Source organism: Galendromus occidentalis, unplaced genomic scaffold (assembly GCF_000255335.2).
Source record: "Galendromus occidentalis unplaced genomic scaffold, Mocc_1.1 scf7180000077141, whole genome shotgun sequence".
NCBI lineage: Eukaryota > Metazoa > Arthropoda > Arachnida > Mesostigmata > Phytoseiidae > Galendromus > Galendromus occidentalis.
In genome coordinates this window covers 15,968-42,159 of record NW_003805129.1, presented here as the reverse complement: position 1 = coordinate 42,159, position 26,192 = coordinate 15,968, and the positions used below count along the sequence as shown (strand labels likewise).

General features: G+C 50.5%; 2 protein-coding genes and 1 long non-coding RNA gene across 3 annotated transcripts; all 3 read left to right on the top strand.

Annotated features, from left to right (window-relative positions):
- Positions 1-5,167: 5,167 nt before the first annotated feature.
- Positions 5,168-7,006, top strand: LOC100908448 (uncharacterized). The gene is made up of 3 exons (XR_145386.1): positions 5,168-5,274; positions 6,442-6,558; positions 6,710-7,006. It is a non-coding gene; the product is annotated as an uncharacterized LOC100908448 (long non-coding RNA).
- Positions 7,007-8,279: 1,273 nt separating this feature from the next.
- LOC114828097 (uncharacterized) lies at positions 8,280-10,649 on the top strand. Its single transcript, XM_029110893.1, has 5 exons — positions 8,280-8,391; positions 8,709-8,756; positions 8,867-9,034; positions 9,468-9,685; positions 9,950-10,649. Exons 1-5 carry the CDS (start codon positions 8,280-8,282, stop codon positions 10,178-10,180), a joined length of 777 nt encoding a protein of 258 aa, XP_028966726.1. The 3' UTR covers positions 10,181-10,649.
- Positions 10,650-16,018: 5,369 nt separating this feature from the next.
- LOC100909158 (VWFA and cache domain-containing protein 1) lies at positions 16,019-24,686 on the top strand. Its single transcript, XM_029110892.1, has 13 exons — positions 16,019-16,165; positions 19,047-19,151; positions 19,322-19,450; positions 19,546-19,730; positions 19,861-19,960; positions 20,064-20,232; positions 21,007-21,146; positions 21,237-21,397; positions 21,529-23,077; positions 23,171-23,441; positions 23,549-23,707; positions 23,948-23,977; positions 24,079-24,686. Exons 1-13 carry the CDS (start codon positions 16,019-16,021, stop codon positions 24,684-24,686), a joined length of 3,753 nt encoding a protein of 1,250 aa, XP_028966725.1.
- Positions 24,687-26,192: the final 1,506 nt, after the last annotated feature.

Here is a 26,192-nt window from a genome sequence, read left to right as displayed (position 1 = left end):
GCGTATGCCTCAGGCGGGGGAAGAGAGTCGCTTCAGTTCAACTCGTCTATTAGGATCTGAGAATCTGTCTCACTGCATAGTTCGGACCCGCGAGAAGAAATCTCGGGCATTTCATTTCTTTCCCCGATGGGACATCGCGGAACGATTCTTGTCTTCGGGCTAGTTAACAGGTATTCCGATATATGGAACGGGAACCGGGTTTATGTTCGTTAAGATCGACACACACTCCGAGTTCCCACGGTTGATAGTGTGTTCGCTACCTGAGAAAGTGCGACGGAATCTCTGAGAGAAGCACGATTGTCTCGGATGCCTTTTTCTTGTCTTTATCAAGGAGTATTATTATTGATTGCTTATCGACGCAATATGGTAAGTAAGGAATAAATCGACAACCTTTTTTAAAAATTGAGTGATCGTGATTTCCGGTTGAGTATATTGGGAGATCGGAAAAAGTGGAAAGAAGCACCTCTAATTCGAATTATACCCGCATGGGTAGTTCGAAAGCTCATCACCGCCTCAGTGACAAGACAGGCGTAATCAATCAGCTCTGATTCGGGGGCTGTATCGGGAACAACAATGGTACCTCATTCCTTCCATTTCTGTCTCCATGAAATTGTCCTGCAGCCCGTCCGACAAAGGCCGAACCCTCGGAGAGGTCCCTCCCTTCACTCCATCTGGATCGCTTCGTCAATCGCGGTGGCGACTTGCCCGAGGGTTAGAGCGGATGGAGATAACGATCGGAGGATCGATCACAAACTAATTAGCGCTCCAGCGAAGGAGGACTCCGAGATGGTTTCTGGGGCATTCGGCGACCACATACTCGCAGTTGTTTATGACTAGAGCGCGGACTTTCAAGGAGAAGGCATATATTGCTCGAGAATCCTTATTTAGGACCATTTCGGTTGAGAATGCTTATTTCGAGAAGTTGACTCAGGTAATGCTAATTCCGAAGTTTCGAGCTCGGGAAGAGTTTTCCAAGACTTGCCGATGTCTCGATCATGGCCAATCATTCAAGCATACGCGAGGCTCGCCGCCTCCGGAGCCGAGAATGCTCGACGTTGCACACTGCCCGGCCATGAAGACGTTTGAGGTTTCGGTCAAGCAGATGACCAGCTGGACTTCTTGCTGATGGCTCTCCACGTGCGTTCGACACCATACGGGTCGAGGTGTGAGCAGAAAACTCCGAGGAGGCAGCAAGGATGCCGAAAGAGGGTCGAAGATGGAGACTTTCGAGAGAGTTCTCGGTCGTGAAGTACTTTCGACGAAAAAAACGATATCGCAGGTCTTCATGAATTCGTTGACGCTTCTCTGGCCCACACAAGCGATCATGTGCTCTCGTTTGTCTCGGACGGCGTGGCCTACATGAAAAAGGCAGGTACGGCTCTTAAATTAATGTGTCCGAGAATGCTGCATTCGACCCGCACCGAGTGGCAGAAGAAGTGAGACTCCTGTTCCCAAAAGTACGAAATCAAGACAAAAAAGACAAGATGGTCTCGAATGGCAAGCGAACTTTTCTGAAATCGGCTTCGAGAACCACGACTTCCCGCGAGAAGGCACCCGGAGTATCTCTGCCGCCTCAACCAATCTTAGCCCGATGGGGGACGTGGATCAACGCCGCCCTTTATTGCGCCAAGAATTTCGATGCCTTCGCGATTGTTGTCGAGTCTCTGGACGCCTCGGAGGCCGCAAGCATTGCGCTAACTCAAGGCTCGAAAGTCACCTCGGTCACCTACCACCCAGACATCGAAAAACTTGAAAAAGAAAGGACACTTCTCTCATCGAGAGCATTGGCACGTTCGGACGAGTCTTCGACGCTCTCGAGGATACGCCGGGCCAAATCGGAGACCGGCTCCGACAAAAGTGTAAATCAGTGTCGAGTCGGAATCCGGACTACGAAAACGTCAAGACAAAAGCTGAAGTTCTGAGGGGAGATGTCCCCGAGAGTTGAGACCCTGATTTTAGTCCTGCTGAAATGGCCGCGTCCGAATTTGCCCCGTTGACATCGGTTGACGTAGAGAGAAGTTCCCCTCAGTTGAAATACACCCTGGACGATCGTCGTCACAGTTTTACTTGCGAAAATCTACGGATGGTGCTCATTGTGTACTGTAATGCTCGAGCCGGGTAATACCTTGTTTAAATTGTCCGAGCTTATTCTGCGCTTGAAAGAGCTTATTCTCTCATTTTTTAATGCAAATTTGCTCGCTTATTTTGGTTTTTTTTCATGCTTGAAAGTCCGAGCTCTATCTATGACGGGCGCCGGTCACACGCTAGGTACCTCGTTGCTTCTATCGGATCGCCTACCTGAGCAGTTGCAGATCCCTCGTCCGTCAAAAGGCCGCCGTGAAAAGGAATCGCCGTCATTCCCCAGGCAGCGGACCTCCGAGTCCCCATGCGCAGCCTAGCGGAAAGTTGGCACAGCCATACTCTGAAAGTCTCACGATTTCGCTTAGATTCGGATGCGCTTCTCCCGAGCTGCATCGAAAACCGCCGCGCGCGCCCTTTTCCTCGTCAGCCGGGGGGGGTATTGTCCAGATCTCGCGCGGTTCCCGAGAATGTGACCGGCTCCCAAGCGCGCTCCGTTCCGGCCACTCGATGGGATTCCAGCGAGCTTTTCCTTATCGTTGAGGAGATTCGGGAGGTCGGCAAGTGTCTTCTGACGGAGCTCGAGGTTTCCGGCTCTTCGTGGCAGAGGACCGCTCACAGCGGTAAATCTCGCTAGGGGCCGCAGACATGATCAGAGTCGCAGCTCGACGCGAGTCTAGCATCATCCGCACTCACCCCTGCCTCAGTAACCCTCCTGAGATTCGGACGCTTCCCGGGTAGGGAGTTCCGGGGAGAGTCTGAGGGATGCGTCTTGTCGAATCAGAGTATTTCCACGCTCCACGGCTACTGCCGTCACATCTACCAAGCGATCACCAAGTTGCTCCTAGTATCATTAAGTAAGTCAATCCAACACGGGGCGGGTATTTTTTTTTTGCGTTGATTGCTTCTGCGCCACCTTCCGTTGTTTATTTCCGACGATGAATCTTAAGACCACGGAATGAAGCCTGACGGAGATGTTGAGGAACCTTATCTTGGACGCAACATGAGAAAACATTTCAGCGTAGAACGGTTTACTTCTTGATGCCAGTTCCTCGGTGGCGATTCGGAAGTTCTTCCATTTTTCGCATATCTCCATTGTAATGATATGAGTCCCGATCCGAATACAAGCGAAGCTCGCTCCGGACGCCGCTCAATATGTCCGCGTCATTCCGCTTTCTCGCACGTAAATGCCCTAGAAACGACGGCGTTTCACACCGGGAAACCCAGGAACACAATGTTCAAATATGCTCACTAACCAGAGTTTCCGTGAAACACGCAATCGCTCCCTGGTCAGTAACATCGTCGCCGCACCAGTTCCGCGCGACGTCGTACTTGTACGGTGACGAGGGCAGCTTTCTTCGCTTTCAACCCGTTTTGACCTTTCGCTTCGCGACGTCCTGCTTCGCGACTTCTGTAGCGAATTCTCCGGATGCGAAACGTGGGATGCATACTACCGATCGGGGAATCCGTGAATTTTCCAAACATTAAAAGCTCGTTAAGCGAAGATTAAATTCTTTCCAGTCGTCTAGAACAGCACGTGTCTGCTCTGAAAGAGCGTGGAAAAGACGGCTGATCGATTCTTCGTTCGGATCTGCGTCTCTGCCGATTCGTGTTTGTACAACCCGCTGCGACTGATAAGAAACGATAGCAAGTATAGTCTGTCAGGAGTTCGTTTTGGCGCGCGTCGAATCGACTATCTGTTTTGTATCTACGCCGATACTTCAATGAGTCTCGGAACCGGGAAAACATCCCGAAACAAAGTCTCTGTTCCTGAACGCGGCTCTCTCGTTATCCCAAAATCCGGAGCGGGGAAACGAGGCCGTTTCCCAGCTCGAAGTAGCTCACGAATTCATTGAGCTCACGGAGATCTCGGAGAATGTCGCGTCTTGGATGAGGAAGACGACGTGGCAATCGAAAGCACGGGCAATCGGTTGGAGATGAAGCATCATGGCGCATTTCGATTTTTCCCTCGACTTCGCTTTTCTTCCGCCTGATGGAATCGGACTGTTGTGTTCTGAATCGAGAAGAAGACCACTTCTAGCTTTCCACAGACGCGCTGCCGGCTTCTCACCGCCGTCGGCGCCAGAAAACGTCGGCGGACTTCTCACAAAAATCCCCCTCAGCCCCTCATTGAGGCTTAATAAGACCCGTTGTTGTTTCAGTGTTCCATTTTTAGAAAAACTATTCTCACCCGGATCGGCCCATTTTAATGGGAGCCGGGACCCGATTGTCTTTTTCGCGATTTACGGCCGAGATTCGTCGGATCGGATCGGGGCATCGTTCTGGCTCGCGACAGCTCCCTCAGTCGCCGGAAAGCATCGAAATTCGTTGAGGCTCGAGGCTCGGAGGGCGCACCGTACTATTCAGGATAGCGCACCTGTTCGCTCGAGCCCAACACTTGGAGCAATGGAGAATTCTCCCCGTTATGGGATCCGACGAAATTCTCCAAATCAATCCTTACGCCTCCCGACAGTGTTTCGATCCAAACAGCTTTGGGGATGTTCGGGGAAGAAGGAAGCTTCGGATTTTCGGCGTTGCCGTTCTGCGGAAGAAGACGAAGAATTGTTATATCCGACGCTTTGTCTCAAATCCCGCCTGGATAATTTGACAAAAGACTCGGGCCCGTTGTTGTTGTTCCGGTTACGATCGACCTCATCGGTGCTGGATGCCACGTACCCAGGTGTTACGTTCCTTCTTCTTTCCTATGATGGTACTTCATTGTCGGCGAGAGTGTCATCGCCAGTTCTTAGATTCGATCTGTGCAGAAACCCCGTTCAAAAAATTCCAGGCGACCGGTCGTCGTTTCCCTTCTCCAAGGATGATTCTCTCGGTCCACGGTGGTAAAATGAATCGCACAATCTCGCATATAAGGGAGAAAAAAACCTTGAAATTCTCTTCCAGTTTGTGCCCGAGCTCCCCTGAACGTCAGTGAGTTTACCGTTACGGGAGCTGCGGGATGTGCCGGCGTTCAAGAACCGTCGCTGGGTAGATGAAGATTTGACTGAGGGAGAGTTACAACCACGAGGCGTTGGGTTGCGCCTTTAGTCGGCGCTATTTGAACACTTTCACTTTTGAACGAGTTGGCTTTGCTCCGCGTTCGGCTCCACGTGAACCGTCTGAGCTCACGTCGTACCGCAGTTTCCATCGGTCAATCCCGGGGACAATTCATCCTATCTGTGGAGTCGCCATGATCCGGTGAGTTGACACACCGCTTTGACAGCTGAGAAGAATAGAATTTTTTGGATAGCGTGACTGCAGTTCTCCCTCGCCGGTCGCCGGCAGGGCCCGTTTTTCACCACACTCTTCGATTGGTCGGCAGCCTTTTCTGATAGCGGTTACGTGAATGAAGCATAATCGAAAATCATCCACGCCCGTGATTCTGAGAGAAGAAGGATTTCGCGCATCTCTGTCGCGGGAGGATAATCGGTATCGATCGTTGACTCGCTCGATGTCACTGATCCACGGAGAGGTGTTGATTTCCATTAACCGGAAAACAGCTCATAAGCTATCGCATCCCAATAATGGTCGCGAGGTGGAGGAATTCTATGAATTCCGAATGAATTCATCCTTTTACCGTAGGAGATCCTCAGAGCTTTCACGAAATCTTCCGCTGAGAGGCATTCCACAGAATCTTCTGAGCAAATCGGAAATGAATCCGCGGAAGACAGGCCCGATGTGTGTCGCTCGTCAAATCGCCGGCCAGCGAGCGCTCAAACAAACAAACTTTTGCGCTTACACATGAGAGCCGAAAGTCCGTCCGTCAATCTTCGTTCGGCTCGCCTTCAGAAAAGAGATTCTCTTTGATTTGGCGACTGAATGGGCTGAGCCACCTTTGCCGAGAAGCGTTTTCGGTGCCCAAGCACAAGTACACAAATAAGAAGCGGTCGTAGTCGACACCGCCGGCCGCGCCGCCGTCTTCAGCGACACCCTGAAGAGCTTCCGCCGAAGACGAATGAATTTTCAGAAGACACGACGCATAGGCTCACCCACACGTCAAAGTACGAACTCACCGAGTTGGCCCGCGAAGCATGGATGGCCGACCCGGAAGGAACGATCGGCTCAACGACTCGAAGTCAGGGTGTGCCTTCAGATGCGGAGGATTCACGTTCACACCTCTAAAAAAATCCTTATCAAACTTTGCCGCGACCCTTGCGTGTCCAGCTCTTATTTTAGACGCTTCTACGTAGAAGAGTACTCCAGAGCTCCGGAAACCCTCGATTCGCGCAACGTTCGCAATCCACTCAAGGAATCACCATTTCGATTGATCTCGCCGCTGATTTCCTCACCGATCACTTGAACCGATGATTTCTGCATCGATTCTGCCGATTTCTGCGTCGACTAAATGTGATCTGCAATTTCCAGCCTTCATCATGCCTTGCTTGTTCTTCTCTTCGTACTCCTGATTGAGGACAGCAACGCTCAGCCCATCTGGGACCGCTTCACTCAACTGGTTTTCGAACCGAATAGGCTCAATTACTGGTAGGGTTCGTCCGCCGCACCGTTCCGGCTCCCTCCATTGGACGAATCTGCGCTTGTTCGATATTTGGCAGCAGCGGGTTGTAGCTCTCTTTCCCGTAACTATCGGCGCCATTCCCTATGAATCTTTTCCACTTAGACTTCTTCTCCACAGGTACACGGCCTGGGAGAAACTTTTCCACATGGGTCGTTACCATGTTCACAACCTACCGAAGATGTTGGCGATGCCCTTCCATGGAGCGCATCGAGTGATGAGCACAGTCTACAACATCCGCCATTGAGGCTTGCCGAATAATTTATAATCGTCATATCTGTGTGTGTATGTACGTGCGCAAGTATTTATTTGAAATGTAGTTAAATTCATAGACAAGTAGCTGTATGTTCACGTGAGAGGAATTCGGAAGAAGCACTCAGTAGGCATCTAGGAAATAAAGTTCAAGATTATTCATGTCGAGATAGTTTTCTTCCATTGACGAATCCCGGGATGAGTTGGTCGACCATCGGAATCCTCAGTATTTGGAGTTGAGACCCCGGTGGCCGCGGTCGTATGATTGCAAGCGAAGAATCACCTACTAGGAGGTATGGAGTCAGGAAGGGTGCTCCTCGCACAACGGACCCTACGCACTTCAGTTCCACAGAAGAGCGCGGCGCCGATCATACGGAGACGAATCGGGAAAACGGCGAAGACATGGATGTTCTCGTACTCAAAGATAGGCGCGCCCCCTAGCTGCTCAGACTGCGCCAGAGCCGACGACATCGAAGGGTCGGTGAGTGTGGCGAGTGAAAATCCGCAGGAGAGGAGACTTGAGAATAGCTATCGCCATCGTCGTCGTAGTATTCGGCGCTGCCACCGCCGCTTCGAGCAAGAACGACAACAACAACATCGTCGACGACGACGGCGACAACGACAACAACAAGGGATGGTGAGCTACGAGAATAGCCCCTCGAGCAGCGGGATTATGTCTGCTACGTCAGACTGTGCTCTGTGAGCCGGTACGTCAGAATTTATCGTTTAGGTCTATGAGTCTGTTTCGGATCCGAGGTCGTGTCGTAGATCGGGCTGCAATGTAGAGCCCTGGTCGTCTCGGGACTTCCTCTTCAGGGAAAACGACATTACCCACGGGTTGCGGTGCTCCTCAGAAACGAACGTGCCGTCTTCTCCATGGTGCATGACATGGAGGTCCGTCCGGTCAGCTGATCCGGGAATCCATGCGAATCTCTTTGAAGCTCCCCCTGTGAAATTTCCCCCTGTGTCCTCGCCCCACTGCGTCCAGTTTGTTTTACGAAGCCTGGTTGTGCTCTCACTAATATATTCCTTGGTATGGGGACCCTTCTCCGATCTGATTATTCCTCCCTATAACTAACCTAGTCAGATCAGATTCTCTGGTGTCTGGCTTACCGTGCTCGCATTGATGCTGGTTGTCGGTTGACCCGACCGCATCCATCCCACATGCTTTCGCTGATCCACCCGGCTAAAGGGTCTTTCGGTTGACCGGGTCATTGTTGAGCTTGCTGTCGGCGCCGCCCGCCGCCGTCGGACTCGCTATCGTGGGGAGATTCCCCCGAGTGTCTTCGATATAAGCTCTCAAGAAGAGTTTTCTCTTTCATCGTCAGGTTACCGTCGGCATCAATCGACAGATATGCTCTCGTATGAGAGGAAGCGGCGGCAAAAAGGTGTCAGTACGCCTCAATGATCGGGCGTAGGATGACGTTTGATGGCAACGATGTGTTTCCGATGCTGTTGTTGTTGCTGCAAAACTTCACTCTGCCTCCTGCTGACCTCAATCCTCTTGGTGGTCGTTGTGATCGTCCTTATACACCCGGCGTTCCTCAACGGCGGTGAGTTCATTCCTATTTCTCGATTCCGAATGTCATCGAGTCATTGCGTCTTCCGATTCTGAGCGAGTCAGATCAAGTTCCGGAGATCGGGAGCTGCTGGGGAAAAATTTCTGGAGACGATAGTCGCTACAGGAGGCAGGAGGGAATTTCCGAATGAGCATTCTATTCTGATGGATCAGAACAATTGCCGAGTCCTTGATTTTCTTGCGGAAACGCTCTTGGTTGATATCGTTAGCCTCTTCCCGCTTGGCCATCCTCCCTCACTCAAAATTAAAACTTCAGTGAAACGAATTTGAAATTTCCTCCGCTTGCAGTGGAAGATGTCATCGAGTTCGAAGAGGATTACGCTTTCCGGGAGAGCGGTGAGTCGGAAGTTCTAGCCTGAACGGCTCGAGAATAGACCGATGCGACTGAGCGAGAATTCCTGATGAGTTATGAGCGTTCGGATGATGAGAACCGCGTTGTTTTGCAGGAGGCTCCGGGACGAGTACGCGCGCTAACGAGATGGTCGACAGACTGATTTTTGTGATGAAAAGAAGTGCAATAATTTCACCGCAACTTAACAATATCACGGTCGAGAGAAGATTGGATACCAAGCACGGATCACTCGAGGATCTCAATATAAGAGGATTGATCGCAGGTACCTAATTCGCTGGAGATATTTCTCTCCACGGTTCTCATAGAGCGCCATCCCTCTGTAGACAATACTTCCCGGAATGGGACGTTCCTTCACGACAAGAGACCGCCGCGCCGCCCACCATCCGAGAGTCGGCTTCGGAAGCGAGTTCACCGAAAGTACGCGATTATTAAAGTCACTCGCATTGAGAAAGTAGCACGGTGTCGTACTCGCTGATAGAGGCCCCATTTCTCTGCGCGAGAGGCCTGTTTTGTCTCCCAATACGGCGGAGTCCATGCGCGCTCGAAGTTGTCGATTGAGATCCCTCCATGCGCTCATTCGATCCCGGCATTGGGTGATCGGGTGTTTCGGGGACTTATCCCGCTCCATTCATGACTATTTCGCGGGAAAGTGGAGAAGAAGAAGGTTACGAAGAATTTCATTTTTTGCTCCGAAGGTATGCATCGATCGGGGGACGCCGTCCTTTCTGCGGCGAATGCCCGTTTTTTTCTCGCGATGCCAATAACCCTCAAGAACATAACGATTCGGGGCGTTCATCAAAGGGAGTCACCCGTCGGTTCGCTACAAGCTACAGGAGTTGCTCGTGTGGACATGGTTTCGACACGGTTCAGAGTCTCACTAAGCGCCAAAGGAATGCACCTCGACGATTTTAGGGTGAGTTCCGATCGTTCAAAATCAATACTATTGCAGAATATGTTCGATGCGGAAAACCGAGCTCGCCGAGCCGAATGCATTTTCCGAGATGGACAGATCCTAAGAACTGGTCGGGCCGGGTCGTGCGAGGGAACCCGTTCGTCGGCAAAAAAGCTTTTTCCACTCGGAACTTCGCGAAGCGCAACAGTGAGCACCCGCTGTAGTGAAGGCCTGGCATTCATTCTATTCATTCGGATTTTCTAAAAATGTCGTTCCCGCTCTCAGATAACAAGGATGGGGCGAATTCGCATGAAAGAATTGGATTTCCTGCCCGGTTTGGACTGGATATTCTCGTGGATTGGCGAGACTACAATAAATCAGCGGCGAGCTGAACTAGTCGGCCCGTTAGAAGAAGCTGGCAGACGCGTTTTCCAAAAAGCCCTCGGCACTGTGACGCAAGACAAGATTGCGGAATTTATCGCCGAGAGAACCAATAGATTCAGGATGCTCGGCTGAATGGAGATTAGGAAGAATTCCTCACAGATGATACCAAGAATCATTAGGGGAAATCGTCTCCCATTGAGGATTACAGAAAGTTAACTAATATATGTATATGTTCTACCGTGGAACCACCTCGATAAGTCTCTCTCGCAACGATTGCTCCTCATCGAGAGGACTAGAATCGAAAACCCGCCAGATGATGTGTTGCGATCACTGATCCAAAACTCGATCGACTCACAACGCGGGTCGAGCAAGACGATCCGGTGACTTCTTCACCGATAACAGGAAGACTCAATATATAGAGACGTTGCGATCCTGCAAACTCGTTCCTTGTGATATCAAACTATCATTTATATATTCTCGGAAGGCATGGCACACGGTGAAACAGTTGAAAAGTATTGTCAGAGGACCGTTCCGTTCGCATACATGCATGTTATATATTCAGGAATCGCGATACCTCCCGGGTACAATGTAATAAACTGTGAATTCCAGGGAGAAATTCTGTCTTTTCAATCCACAAGGCTCCTCGACGCATTAACGTTCCCCATCCTATTTGGAATACTCGAGACGCCTCTCGAACCGAGTATGTCTGGAGAACCGACCGCAATGAAAGCGAGAATTGCACGCAGAAATCGGCCGAATCCTTGACGTGGTTTCAAACAGCCGCCGATTGCTCAGAGCGAGAATGCCACCTGAGACCCGGTATTCTCCGGCACTCTCGCCGATGAATGTCTTGTGAAAAAAAATGAAAATCTTTTCTCATGTGGAATTCTGGTTCTGAATTCATTCACCTGCCGACAATTGAATGATTGATCTCTAGTCAAGTTGTCAACCTGTACCGATATCGTTTGATCGAGGAGATAAAACGTCATTCCGAAGACAGCACCCACTTGCAGTTCGGATTCTGTAATCCCCATCCAAGAATGGAGATAAGCAGATTGAGCTAATTTTTCATTCCGGCGACATTCCATCGGAGACAAGACGGCGGAGGAGAGTCGAGACACACCGAAAAAACAAATTACCGATAAGAGCGGACTATATCCTCCAATCCCGAAAGCGTGTCTCTTAGATCGAGAACTGAATCACTTTTCTCAAATGATTTCCCGAGCCTCGCGAAATTCGGGACGCTTGGCGTGGCTCGGCAATTCGGAAATATTTTCAGCAATCGTGGAACGCAATGCAGAGAAGATGATGTCTCATGAATGGATATATTTCTACGTCCTCCTAGAGCTCCATATCGATCGAGGTAACTCTCGCCGTTCCCCGGGCGACGAGGGAGAGCCTTTTTTCTTTCTGGGAGCCCTTCAAAGACATATCGCACACCCTCGACAAACAATCTTACATACCGGAGATAAAGTGCCTTGTCCCGACATGTCTGCAGCTTTAGTCTTCGCCTAAAGGAAGCAGCCTCGAGGCACACTCTTCAAGGATGCATCCTAAGTAAGCCTCCCGTTCCGATTCCGAATTTCGAGATTTATTCGACTCCTCTGATCATCTCCGACCCGGAGAGTCGGTGAGAGATTTCACGATCTTCCGCGAACATGTAATGGATGGTTGTGATTCGTGAGCTGATGCTCTTGACCGCATCTCGGAAGTTTGGTCCCATGACATCGCTGATTGGGTATACGACACACAGTGTTCCAGAGTGGCCAAAAATCAGGTTCGCCACCGAATGCTTCTAAAACGATTTCTCAGCATAAGTCTCGATGCCCGGACTCCATTTTGGGTCTCGGAGGCTGCGCGTTCGGTGCGCGGAGCATTCCAATGGCGATGTTTCCTGACGGGAATTCATCTCAGAATATGGTTGTCCGAATGAAAGGGGAAATATTCCTCGAAGAGAGAAGTAAAGAAAGAGAAAGAAAAAACAAGGAAAAAAGAAAGAAAAGAAGACAAAAAAAGAAAAACAAACTGAGTCCAATGAGCTCACTTCAGGTGGCTTGGCTTTGCAGCTTACACACTGAGCCATGTGAGGCACTTCATTGATGATCTGGATAATCTTTCCGTCGATCATTGATAGGATCATTTTGAAGTCCACTGAGAAAGTTGATTCCCTTATTGTTACCACGAATGTTTTGAGGTCCGATACCACATCTTCGACTCGAGCTACGTGTGCTTCGATCACTTCCGGTGTCTCCTTCGTCAGCTCGAATCTAAGGGGTCGACAATAGTTCGTAGATGAAGGCTTGGGATTGTCCCAGAAGATAACCGTTTCCTCAGAAGTCTTGCTGAGTCGGAGAGAGGTCACAGAAACAATAAATAGTTTACCGTCCGAAAGAGAATCACACAAGGACGCCTGCATGTACTCCGAATGTCCAGAGGATCCATCGCAACCCAATTTTGACAAGGAAGTCAAGTGCTTCCCCAACAGGCTGAATTCTGGCTTCGGTGGCGAGCTTAGTATTCGCTTCACAGAGTGCTCTAGGAGATCCTTCAGCGGGACGGAAGCGTGCGTCCCTGTTGTCTCGATGTTGGTCGGATAGCATCGTTTCTTCCCAGTCAACACCTTGTTGTATGCAGGGAAAGCATCAAGACCGAGCTCTCTCTTCAATTCAAGTCTCAGATCTATGTATAGTTCCTTCGCTATGTTCAGATCGAGTTAGAGTTGTAGAGCCTTCAGGAGACTGACGCTGAATAAAAGTTTTGCTCAATTTTTTTTCTTCTTTCCTTTCTTCTTTCCTTTCTTCTTTTTATTCTTTTTTCTTCCTTTTTCTTTCCCTTTCCCTCCAAGGATTGTTTCTCCTTTCATTCAGACAACCATATTCTGGGATGAATTCCCGTCAGAAAGTATCGCCATTGGAATGCTCCGCGCACCGAACGCGCAGCCTCCGAGACCCAAAATGGAGTCCGGGCATCGAGACTTGTGCTGAGAAATCGTTTTAGAAGCATTCGGTGGCGAACCTGATTCTGCCGATTCTGAACCACTGTGCGACATGCTTGGCCACATCCGAGAGACAAACAATTAATGGAAAGATCAGGTCTCCACACGAAACGATCCGGAGGGAGCCCAGTTGACCTCGAAAGCCTGTCAATCATCAACAATTTTCCAGACCATGGATCGACTTATCCTGAGGGGGCATTGTCGCCGACTCACAGGAATATGTTGCAAATGTTAAACCTCGAGTTTTTCGCTCATTTGCGGACATGTGCAGTGACGAGGGTCGATCCGGAGCTTCATCACGATCTAGTAGATGGGAATGAAGTTTTACTCCAAAAAGCAGGAAGACTTTCTTTCCAGTCCAAAGTCGCTATTTCTTTTCTCGGGTCTCAATAAAGGTAACAGCTCCTCGCATCCCAGCATGGAGCCATGAGGAAGTATTACATCAAGTCGAATCCTCATCCCACGAGAATGATGAAAAGTTCCGAATATTGAGTTCGAATATGAAACGTTCTCGTCATAATCACGTGTACTCAGCCACATCAACGACCAAGTCTTCGAGACGATTCGCGCAAGAACCTGGGGATTTGGGACGCGGATCTCTCTCCTCTCTGTATATTCGGGTTGCCAGCGTGAGCTGTAGCATAAGCGTCGCGGTTCGGTGCGGGGCTCCATTCAGGAGCTGCCAGGGGATCGCATCTTGCGGAACTCGGAGGGAGGAAAGAAAGTTTCCCCAAATCAGTTTGAAGCTCGTAGTCGAAAAACGACACGAGTTCCAGCGAGAAATTTCCCCGATTCCACTTTCCCCCGAACATATAAAGACCGATGCGATCCACGTTCTGCACCAGACGGTGCGGTGTCGCTCCAAAACTATGGAGAAGTTCATTCTGATCGTTACGTCGCTGTGCTCGTCCCTCTGCGGAGTGGTGGAAAGTTCCGTTATAACAACAACTGCCTTCGGTGGTCGTGAGTTTTCTGCCGGGGCACCTCAGTCCATCCTACGATTCAACACGTTCGGGGTTAATTCCGAGAGGGATCACGTTCACGACCACCCGCCATCGCATCAGGGGGATCTTCCGTTTGAGTCTCGGATCAGCGGAGTTTCTTACCTCAGACAGCCCGGAATTCCAGTCGACTTCGTCCAACGAGTCATGGTGCCTCATTCGATGCTTTTTCGGAAGACGCCTAATCATATGATAATGCAACCGATTTTCATGCTGAGCAGCCCTCACTCTCATCGAGGCCCCGGATTCGGTTTCGAGAACAACTATAAGGGGGACTTCAAGGCTCTCGGCAACAGCAAGAATTTCGATTGGTGGTGATCTGAATCGATGTTGAGAGGAAGCTTCTCACATGACCTGGGTGACCGCACCTCTCAGGACGGACGACCCTTCCCCACTTCGAACCAGGATCTGATAGGGAGGTCCCTCGGAAGAGATATGCCACACCCCTCGTCGATGGAAATATGGACAGCGATGGAAACTCAGGAGCGTCTTATCGGGGCGCTTTAGCTCGGACTCGAAGGTGCAGTCCGAAGTAGTCTTGAGCCTGTTCATCAGAAACAGGTGCCCGGTCTTCACCCGATCAGGGAGAACGAAGCCTTTTCCATGATCCATCAAGGAAGCAGATCTTTCGCTAGGCAATTATTCACTCGAAGAATAAATCATATCACAGTACTCGGCGAGCCCAATCACCTTTTGACGCATTGTGTTGGAGTCAGTCCATGGACGTCCCATGTGTGCCCAGTACCCAATGCCCTCGAGCTCCTGGAGAGACAATTGAATCATCTCGGAGACGACCCAGCCTTTGGTCGGGGGCCCTAAAAGGAGCTTATCATTGGAGCGCCCCTGCAAAGCGACGGTCTCTTCTCTCCGAGACAGGTATACGATTCTTTCTTCCCCCAGGGCCATTACGCGATTTCCCCCTCGAGTACCCGACCCCAGCTGCTCTTGACTTTCGACTTCTCCGAGAACGACTGCCGAGGCTGGAATGAGCGGACGTTCTGGAGTCCGATAATGGGGAACTCTCCCAACAATTCAACAGCCATCCCATTACCGGTGTTGGGACACACCGTGATTTTGCATGACTGACGCACGATCAGTCGGTCACGGAAGCTGGCCCAGCTCAGCGCGCCGTGCAGCGGAAATCAGCTACGTGCCGATTTCCAAAATCTGTGAGATCTAGTCCGAGTGTAGCTTGCATGTGAGACCGAGGGGTCAGAGCTCGAAGCTGAAGCAGGAGGAATGTGAGGGACCGCCTCGGGCGGACTGCGCTACTCAGCAAAGATCATTCATCGTCATCATTCGAGTCTTCACTCTCCTACCGCCGACCCGTAGAAATGTAACCCGCGTGATTTTTCACGAGTGATTTCTTACAGAATCGTACCTGATCGAGTGCATGCCGTCAGGAGAACGGGGACAATCGCACAAATATACGCCGCGAGATCCCAATCGCGCGAATTTCAATTCGAATCCGCGTGTGCGGAGGGGAAGTTCGTGTTTGTAAACATTGGGCCCCTTTTCTTTTACGCCTCTCTCTTTCTTCTGACAAGACGAAAGAGAAGAATGAAGAATGAGCCGCGGCGATGATAGTGTCGACGGCAATCGATGATCGTGGTCGTAGTTAGAGTTAGCTGTTTAGAGAGGCTCACCGAATTTGACATGCATCGATATCATTGATGCACTGTTTGCATCCTCGTCTCCATGTTCTCGACATTCGAACCCGTGCCGGATCGCTCTTAGCCGAGCTACCTGTTGGAGCGAGCGAGCGTGAGTCGAATGGACTCTTTGAGATCGCAGGCACCGAGTGCCGAGCCTCCTTCGCCGGATCCATGTGACTCAAAAACGACGCACAATTTTGTCGTTCTGATTATCTGTTCGTGAGTGTTTGTTCGTGGGTGTGTGCTTGTGAGGAGTGCAAGTGTGCGGAATTTCTGAGAGCGGAAGACCTCAGCCCCTGAGCTCAGAAAAGAAGCCATCATGCTGAAACAAATCCTCTGCGCTCTCGTTGTATTCGTTTTCAAAAACTCGGTTGTGAGCCCCGACCCGAATGAAGGAAGAGCTTCGCTGTTATCTCAGCACCTCAAACGGATGTCCCAAAGCCATCTCAAGCTTGCCGACATTCAGGTACGTAGCGGAAGCTCCTCCGGAGGACTCCGCAAGCATTTTCTGATCGGGGACCCCGGGAATCCTCAGGATACCGTCCGCTCCGATGTATCACTGGCGATATCAATAGCACGCTCTTCGCCCGTCAGCTGACATCTGACCATTTCCCTAATCGAAGCTCGATTGGTCTACTTGGTATTGAGAATCGAGGAGTCTTCGAAGGATGAGGACGACCCGACATCAGATGGCTGTCTGAATGCATGATAGATCAGATTCAAATGTATCAGTGGAGCTCGTGGGAAGCCATCCGAATCGAGAATCCTCGCTTGCAAGAGAGAATTCGCCTTGGAGACTTCATTCTCGAGACGTCGGTAGAACAACGTTTTCCGTCGAAAACTCATCAGACATTCAGAAAGACGGATCGGCTCCACGGAGAGACTAGCGGAAAAGCGGGCCACGCCAAGGACTGACTCGTGTTTTTACAATCGTAATAAAATTTATCTTCCTATCGCATCCGCTTATCGACATCCGATCGCGCGAATCAATTACATACTACAACGTCGTTCATCAAAACACATAGTCCAAGGGACTAGAGCGGTTTTCCGAAGGTCTCGAAGTCTGTGAGCCGCCCGTCTTCTTATTCCGTGTCATTTCAAGCTCTCGTACATACAATCACGATATATTTGCTGCCGTCTTTTAGTCCCTTTTTCGAATTCTATCGGCTTCATACTTTCTTGTTCAATTCTTCTATGTGCTGGTCATCTTCGGCAGATTCGAGACAATACCACAGCTCGGATGCGGGTAGAGCGCATTTTCCAGGGGAGAATCTTCTGGGCGGACTCGGCAATCACTATTCGGGATTCGACTCACTTCCGGAGTCCCTCCCTTGAGCCTTGAGTACGGGTACATCAAAGTATCTCTCCATACGCTCTTCATTACACCGTAAACTTCCCAACAGACGGGAAACCCCCGATTAGTAGGCCTGTCTGAGGGTTGGAATGGAGTCGCGCAGATTGCAGGAGTTCTCTCGCGGTCCGTTCTTGAGGATATCCAGCAATGCTAGTTTCTGTAGTAATTATGTATACTACACGGTGGGGCAGTATAAATTCCCCATTTTGAATGATTCCCATAGAATCCGAACCAAGGCGGCCAGCGGAATCCTGCTTGCAATAGAATGACCACGAGGACTTGCAGTTTCAGAAAAAAAATCCTCTGGTCCGAGACTTCTCACCGGGTGGACGTTCAAAGTTGACGTTTTGAAGTTCAGCTAAGGTCATTCTCATAAAGCTCGGTATTGATTGCTGTGGGAAAACTCATTTTCCTCACTTTCGCGCTGATTCTTGTTCTCCAGCTTGGAAATATCGGACCAAAGAATTTTTTTCTGAGAGGGCGAGTCCTCCTAAACGTTTTGACGCGAACAGAACTTCGCTAGCCCTCATGGTTCGGATTCTATGAGCAAAACAAAATGGGGAGAATATACTGCCCCACCTTGTAGTTTGGGAGGCCGAACTCAGTTCGCCTTTGGTGGGCGCTAGATGGGGACGTGCAGTCTCTAACAAGCGGGCAGGTTTTGGACGGTCGAAAAATAGACGGGCATGCCCTTCAATCAGAAAACACACGGTCGGTATCCCAATCAGATGGCTCCATTGATTTCTCGAGCAGTTAGCTAGCGAAGTCCGTGCAATTTGTCTTTATTTCCCGAATACGTCGGCCGAAATATCCTAACTCGAGTCATCGGAAACTGAGCGTTTTCTTCGGCTCATGACCGTTCGCGGAAGCCATGTTTTTCCTCGCGTACGATTCATTTCCTCTTGAGGGAGACCTTTCCCGAGAGACGCGGTCCATGATAACACTTATCCAGATGGTTCGGAAAGAGCCGATAATAGTGGTCAATGAAGACTAAAAGAAATCATTCTGCGTCACGATTGACAAATGTATTCAAGCGGGCGCTGCGCCGCGAGAAACCACTTCCAAGAGCGAAGTGCTCTCTGAAACTCTTCTACCACGCGGAACGGGTCGCTGAGCCAGCGTTCGGAAATGGTGAATCACTACGAATCTAGCGGCCGATCGCTTTGATCCGAACCAAAATGTAATCATAAACTGGACAGCGATTTAACCCAACCTCCCGAAGGCATGGTCCGGCGGCTGGTGGCTCGGCTGCTTTGAGAGTGCTTCTCCAAACAGAGTCGAGATAGAATTATTTGCCGGAGACGTGTCGCCCAGGAAGATCCCTTGCGAGATGGTGACAAATATCGTCTAGCGATACATGATTCGAGAGGTTCTTTCTGAGTGAGCCAAATGTCCAGCATGCACTTCTGTGTAGATAGAATAAGACGAACTCGTCGATGGGCTCTCGGAGCATCATATCTTCGAGACTGCAAGCTAGCTTCGAATAGTGTGATAGTCCGGAAAGTGTTCTATCATAGTTCAATGGGCAGTGATAAAAACTATGGTGTCATTGAGTGCGTAGGACACTCCTAAGTCGATTGTCGAGCGTATTTGTTCCTGTTGCTCTAGAGGAATTCGGTGCAGATGAGCACGAAGAGGAAAGTTCCCACTCTCCTCAACCATGCGACATCAGCCGGGGAAAGATGGGTGTGCGCTTCTCAATAGTGCCTATCATCCGAAGCATAGGCGAGGTCGAGCCGTCTTTGGGGATGGGGTCTTGCTCAATGAATATGCTTATTCAGGGGCGATCTTTCAGGCTATGAATGATTTCGATTCCGACGAGAGGATCTCTGGGACTATCCTGGGAAAAGCGAATCGAGGGTCTCGGACCAACCGATTTTCTCTCTCGATACACATACATATGTGTTTCCCGAAATTTTCGGTCATTTTTCGCTCCCACCGACGGTCTCGAGCCCCCCTATTTTAGCTCATCACACTGATCCTTCTCTTACAGGCAAACCTGGATCGTTTATCCTTCGCGCCGGCGCCCTTCGACCGCGATGAAATTTTTGCCAGAACCTTCGGATCTCTCAAGAGGAAACACCGCGAACTCTACACGGTAAGCTCCCAGATGTCCCTGTGAGAACGATAAAATCGATCCGGGGTCAGGCTGATCTCGGGCGTACGCAGCTCTATCCCGCTTCTGTACCCTACCCGGGACCGGTATTCTGGCGCTTGATGATGCTCCTGCATGGACGCGGGAAACTTTGACTCGGTTTCATTTACCAGGTTCTGGCCAATGCGTCCCAAGAGATCCACGACCTCATGCATCAGACAGCTATCGACGTCAATCTCCCACCGCAGTTTTGCTGCGATATGGATACATGGTTGAAAATGGATCCGATTTTCGGAGCTGAGGTCAGTATCTGATTATTCAGAACCAGAATGAGCTGACGAATTCGAGTTCGGATCTCCAACCCGACCGGATTCACCATGCTCGCATCTAACCGCAGATCGCGCCAAACACAACGTGTAGTCCGAGTAGAGAGGCGGAACCGTTTCATGATCTCCGACCCGTCTTCAACCGCATCGCGACCGCGATCCCAGCGGCCAAATGGCAGTTTCTGATCACTCAGAAGACCCATATCGAGTTTCCAGCTCAGGTCGGAAGCTACTGCGGCGATATTACGAGGCATAGGTGAGCATCGGCGATGAGCAATCATCGATTAATAAGTTTGGCGTCTTCGAGAGAGACGACGATGAATGATGATTGTGCAGTGAATCAATTGCAAGGAAAATAATAATAAATATAATTGCTACCCATGTAGGAGTGCGTATGCGCGGGCGGTTCGTCCGAGAACGAAAAATATTGTCGTGCTGCTCGATCACGGTGGTGCAACAGGACAACAACAGCTCACCGTGGGGAAGGTGAGTCTGCGTGTAATCGCGAAGAGAGAGCTTCCGTTTGACTCCGTCGGTTCGATAAGGCGAATTGATTTCGCTTCCTGACAACGCTAATTCGCTCTTCCAGGCTATCGCACGATTCTTCGTTCAGAGCTTATCGCCCCAAGATCGAATCGCGGTCATCGCGGTGGCGGATACATGGTCGGCTCCCAGAGACTGCCATATCCTTGAGGCGGCGACCGATGAAACCGTTCACCGGGTTCTCGACTTCATTGAGAGACTGAAACCCGTCAGCAGTGAGTACTCGGGAGAAAATTTGGCAGACATTTGGGACGGGAACCTGTTCCTAGCAAATGGAGAGGTTAAATTGCCCCCGGCTACCGTACCGGCGATTCGCATGGCTGCCTGATATTTTCGAGAAAAGCTCATTCTCACAAATCGAAAAATATACAACATCGATGGCTGCTCTCGAACTGCCTCCAAGATAGGAGGCTCATCGCAGCGCCATGGATGGTCCTTGTTCAGGAGGTTATTGTTCGAGATTTGATTCCAATGAAGTGGACTGACGAACAGCTCAAGAGATGCTCAAGCCTATCTTTTCGAAGCTCTTTCTCGCGCGTTTCGTCGACTGTCGCTGCTTATGCTCGTTGCTATCTCGAGAGAAATCATTGTCTTCGTCCCGTGTCCACAAATAGAGGTCGACCATGGGACTGCTTGCGAGACCATGTTGTCGCCTGGAATTTGCGTGCTCTGCGCGCATCGACACGCACAGTAGAGCTGTGGGAGCCGAACCAGATTATCGGGGAGCCAAGCACGGGGCTCATATCCCTTGCGACGATGTAGAAAAATTGGGCTCCCCTCATCGGGAACCTATTCTCCGAGACCGAATTCCGGTTCCGGACGTGAGCGGCTCTCATTGTCCGATGATTCTTCATTTCGTTTCGGAAGAGCCGATGCGCGTAGAGCTCATCAAATGGAAGCGGCAGCGAGGAATTCCTGAAGGATGTTCGTTGAGAAAACGTCCTGGTCCGGATCTTAGGACTCAAGGCCGAATGCAAATCCCCTTCCAGACAACACCAATCACCGGGAAGGCTTCGCTCAGGCCTTCGAGTATTTGAGACGGACTCGTTCACCGAGTGAAGACGGTCTCGCCGACGCTCTGATCGCGTTCATATCCGTGGGGAAACTTTCACACCTCAACGATCGAAAAGTATGTTTCTTGCGTCCGGAACAGATAATCTCGAGATATGATCAATTGTCTCGTCTCGCAATTACTAAAAATAAAACCGTTTATTCGAAGGATATCTTGAACTTCGTGAACCTCAGACGACGGGAGCTGAAATCCTACCGGGTGATCATCAACACGTACATGCTTGGAGATCCTAAGAAAAGCATTGTTTTCGCCCAAGACTACCTCAAGGCCATCGCAGAGACGGCCGTTGACCCTCAAAGCTCACGGGGGTAAGATAAGCAGAATTTCATAGAAGACTCACGAGCGCATCGAGCGAGGGGTTCTATCTCCCAAATCGATTCATTCATGATCGTTCGATTCTTTCGAAATCAATACTCAAAAGAAAACACCTCGATTTCAGCGGACGGGCCTACGTTGTGAATTCGACGGACATGCTGATGTCGACAGCTGGTCAGTTCGTCGAAGCCTTCCTGCCGAGTGAGGTTTTCCCACCACTGAACTACTCAACGCCTTGGTTCGAGCCGATCACCCGGCAGCTCATGGTGACCGTCGCGCTCCCGATCCGTCTGAGAGGAATGAACTCGATCCCCGACGGTGTGCTCGGAGTCGATCTCCCATTGCAGTATTTCGTTGAAGACTTTCAATTACCCGAACAAACACCGGACCGCTTTGCCTTCATGGTCAACACCGACACCGGACACGTAATGTCGCATCCGCATTTCGTGCCGAGCAAAGCCGTGGCTCTGGAAGCAGCGCCTCCACTCATAAGCTCGCTGGAACCCCAGCTCCCACCGCTGATGATGTATAGGAAAACTCGCATCGATCTCTTCGATGCTGAACCTATGCAGTATTCGTGGCGATTTATCGAGGGAACGCCTTTCTCGGTTTTCGTCGCGTTCAAAATATCCGGGCGTTACGCAGTAACTCTCAGGAGCGTAATCCCGCTTAAAGAAATCGCCGCCCGGAACCTGATCTATCACCGGCTGGACCTTCTCCCTCATATACCGAAGTGCCTCTACGGGGGTCAAGTCTCGACGATGCAGGGTTTCGGAGTTTTCCTCAGCCCTACCGCCTTCGCGAGTCCTTTCTCGCACCTCAACAGCGAGGAGACGAAACAGAGCGTGCGCGACCTGACAAAATTCATTTTCGACCGCTCCAACCTCATGGGGAATCCGGGAATCGTCAAACAGCACATCAAGGAGGAAATCCGACTCCTGGCCTACCTCACCAAAGATTGGAATTTGATGGCTCCTCAGGATTTTATGGTACGACGTTACGTCGCCAGTAGCAAAGGTGTCGTTATCAGTCAGCCAGCGACGATGGTCCCGAAGAGATTCGACCCAAGTACTCGGGAATGGTTCGTTCACGCCGCGGATCTCCGTGACAGGACCGTGATCACAGGGCCGTATCTCGACGTGGCTGGTTACGGTCAGATCGTCACCGTCAGCCGAGCCTACGTGAAACAGGATAACGTCATCGCGGTGGTTGCGATGGATCTGAACGTTGGATACTTGAATAAACTGATCACGGACCTGTTCCCCGAGTGCGACACGCGGTCCACCGGCTGGGCGGAGACGTCCTGCTTCCTGATGGACAACAAAGGATACGTGGTCTCGCACCAGACTCTGGTCGATCCGACCATTTTACAGCACACGGCCAAAACCCCGATCGAAGAGCATCACATCGCTCACAAGGAACCGGCTATTGCGAATGAGATCCTAAGCTTGAAGAACTTTTCCAAGAAATCCGCATGTGTCTCACCGTCGGATCGGAGCGTGCAGCGAACCTACGATCTGAGACTGTCGCTAGCGAATGCGCTCCCAAACTTGATCTCGGGCGAACTATCTTGCAAAAAGTACCAAATATCGGCCGTCTCCCACACAAATGTGTTCCTGGGCCTAGTCAACAGAACCTGCGAAGGCGTGCACGCGTTCACCCCTTGCGGCGTGGTGAGTAACGAGCGAGTTTCCATTCCTCTTTTGATCGCGGATTCCATCTGCTCTCCGACCGTCGCATTAAACGAAGACCTTCTCCGCTTCCAGAATGACAGGGGCTGCCTCAACTGTAAGCGGATGGCGCAGGAGGACCCCGAATGTCCCTGCGAGTGCAGCATCGGTGACAATTGGGGCTCGGACGAGATGCTATGCAGTAGCGATTCCTCGCCATCGGCCGATATCCGGGATCTGGATCTGTGCCCCGCGTGGTTCCGAGCTCAGGACACTATCTTACCGAACTTCTCTTCGCTGCAAGACACGCTCTTGCCTTGCTCCGAGGCCAACTGTCCCGCTAAATCGAATCCGAGTGAATGTTTCGGTGAGCGTTTCTGGAAGTGGTAACATTCTTTGGACGGTATTCAAATGAAGATGTCCAGCATCCATCGCTGAAATGACTCAGCAACTAATTGAAGTCCTTTCCCACAGAGCTATCCAGCTGTTCGTGGTGTGTGGCGAACTTGGCTCGTGTCCCCCTCGATCAACCCAATTGTCTGCCGCAGAGTTCTTGTTACGGCGGAATTCTGAACGGTCCGTCCCCATATGACTCTTTGGTCACTTTGCAGATCCTGGTGAGTTGGGCTATCAGTTTTCTCTGCTCTCCGATGCCAGGAGACAGCCTTCGTCAAAAACCCTAACTAATTGTATGCCAAATTCGTCCCGTGGGGTAGGGACTCTAACCCGTCTTGCCTGGCGAATCTCGAAGTCCAGTCGCCTGTCCGGAGTTGTGTCCTCGAAGCTTCAGATCTCGACCTAACTCCCGAATCGTCGCTTTTTCGTTCCAGGAACAACTCAATCCTAACTTCAGCGAGCAGTCCGCAAGTGTAGGGAAAGTGTTTGGTCCTGTTCTCGCAGTCAGTAAGTGGGCTACCGAAGTCAGCGAATTCCACCGCAGACTTCCTAAATCACGTGACTCTTCCCAGCATGCATGAGCGTATATTCACGGAGTCGTTTTTCAGTGGTCGTGATCGGTGTGGTTATCGGCGTGGCCAAGTTCACTTGCAAAACCGAAGACTCCCCGTACTCCTATCCGGGTCGGGATCAGAACATGCCCCTCTGCCTGCCATCCGATCTCGATGTTGATCAGATCACCAACCAAACTCAATCTGCTGGAGTGCAAGCGAACTTGTTGCTCAACTCCTATGGATCAGCCGTCGCGGGCTTGGGCTCTCCGTATCGCTACCCGGGTCAGAGCTACCGCATTCGGCCCACGGCTCCGGAGTCGGACTTGGGCTACTCTTCGACAGTGACACCGTCGACAGAGACGGCTCCATCGCGTAATTTGCGGCGTGCCACCAGTTGCTCAAGCGGCCGCGCCAGTTCCCCGAGCGAATGTTCGTCGAGCACCGCCGACGTTAAGAAAATACCCTCAGTCATCACAACCACGGCTCAGATTCATTTCAGTGAAGCTGATCTGAATAAAGAGACGTCAGTTAAGAAGGACACCGTAATCAGCGAGAGCATAAAAATGAAGGAGGAAATCGAGAATGGCGCAGACAGCGAAATGCTCGCGAATACAGCCGATCTCATTGAAAACTCTGCGCCGCTCGCCGACCTCGTTTGCTGAGAACGACGGTCGATCTCCTCGTGACTTTCATGGGATGGAGCTCGATCCTCAGATCATCATCGAATAATGTACCTGACCGATGGCATCGCTTTAGAGATGCATATACGGAAGTGTTCAGCAATACGGCTCTTTACAATCTGTACATATCAGCCATAGTAGGTAATCACGAAGTGCCATGGTAGTTCTGCTAGGTAGCTGCAATGTACTTGTTAATGTTGTGAAGGATCAATTGCTTCTCTCGATCAAGCAGAATTACCGATCCTTCGATCAAGTGTTCACAGAACAAAAATGACAGAAGAACCTTCGATATTCGCATCTAAACAGGGTGAATTCAATGTCTCCCCTGGTTCGCATGGCCGATTCCCTTCGAAGGATTTTTTCATCACTTTCATATTGAAGTTCCTCCACCCCTCCTCGTTTCTAGTGCTCCAAGTGCCGAATTTTTTGTTCAAGCTGCGATATTTGGTTCGCAACTTGATTCGATGCTTGCTGTCGCGTCCGAGGGGTGTCCCCTATCTGTAAAGGAAATATTTCACTCGGGAGAAATGCATTTAGACCCAGAGTCCTTATGAAAAAATGCTCAAGCGGTTGTATATAGGTTTCAAGATTAGTGCGGTTGTGCCACTTGTCGAGTTTTTTCTCCGTATACGACTTTCATTTGCTTGACAAGTTCTCATGGATTGCGCGAGATTACTCGTTCTACATACTTATGGAGGAAAAAAAGCTTGATGTCGAAGAGTCATGAAAAACACTATTCGTGAGCTCATGTACAATAAGATCAGGTTGTGTTCGCGCCTCTGATGACGGTTCCGTTGTTACCATGGCTTAATAAAATCCAAATCGATATGACGATTCTTGACTTTCTGGCATTCCCTTTTATCGGGCTCAATGATCGGGATGCGCCGAACAGAGAGCGTGGAAGGGGCTTAAGCTTGCTTGATTCTGGTGGCCGGCAGGATAAGAGCGGAAATTCTCAGATCAGGGTACATTATTCAGTCCTCGACTTCTTCTTTCGTCTCGAATTTGCGACTTAGCTCAGAAACGATAGGTGGATTCCCAGTGAAAGCGATTCAGAAACGGAGCCTGGAACTCGTGTCGCTCCCCGAAATCCAGAATGCACTGGAGGTGGATTTCGACTTTCTGCTCTGTTTTCTGAAAGATGAAATCTCGCGTGAAGTTTCTCAGTCCTCATTTTCCGGGGAAAAGTCGTACCGTTCTTCAGCTCTTGGGGCTCCTTGCAACGAGCTCATGCTGTACTCGATTCGATCCTTTCCCCGGTGCGTTTAGTTCGCTTGCTTTTCGTGGTCTCGAAGCTTGGCACCCTGCGATCTGCGAATCGCAAGACCTCCACGGCTCCGAACTCTCTTCTGCTCCGAGTGATAGAGCAAGACCGGATCGCGACTTGAATCAATGCCAAACCTTCGAGATAGTCCTTGGGATTGGTTCTGATTCTCAATTCACGTTCGCGAGAAGCTCTCCGGGAAGAAATGATTCCTCCACGAAACG

Excerpts from the sequence above, each read along its gene's own strand:
- LOC114828097 (XM_029110893.1), top strand. The coding sequence starts at position 8,280 with ATGTGTTTCCGATGCTGTTGTTGTTGCTGCAAAACTTCACTCTGCCTC. Across the intron at positions 8,392-8,708 it reads ACACCCGGCGTTCCTCAACG|TGGAAGATGTCATCGAGTTC; the intron begins GCGGTGAGTTCA and ends CTCCGCTTGCAG. Across the intron at positions 8,757-8,866 it reads TTACGCTTTCCGGGAGAGCG|GAGGCTCCGGGACGAGTACG; the intron begins GTGAGTCGGAAG and ends GTTGTTTTGCAG.
- LOC100909158 (XM_029110892.1), top strand. The coding sequence starts at position 16,019 with ATGCTGAAACAAATCCTCTGCGCTCTCGTTGTATTCGTTTTCAAAAAC. Across the intron at positions 19,451-19,545 it reads ATCCGATTTTCGGAGCTGAG|ATCGCGCCAAACACAACGTG; the intron begins GTCAGTATCTGA and ends ATCTAACCGCAG. Across the intron at positions 23,708-23,947 it reads CCTGGTGAGTTGGGCTATCA|GGAAAGTGTTTGGTCCTGTT; the intron begins GTTTTCTCTGCT and ends CCGCAAGTGTAG.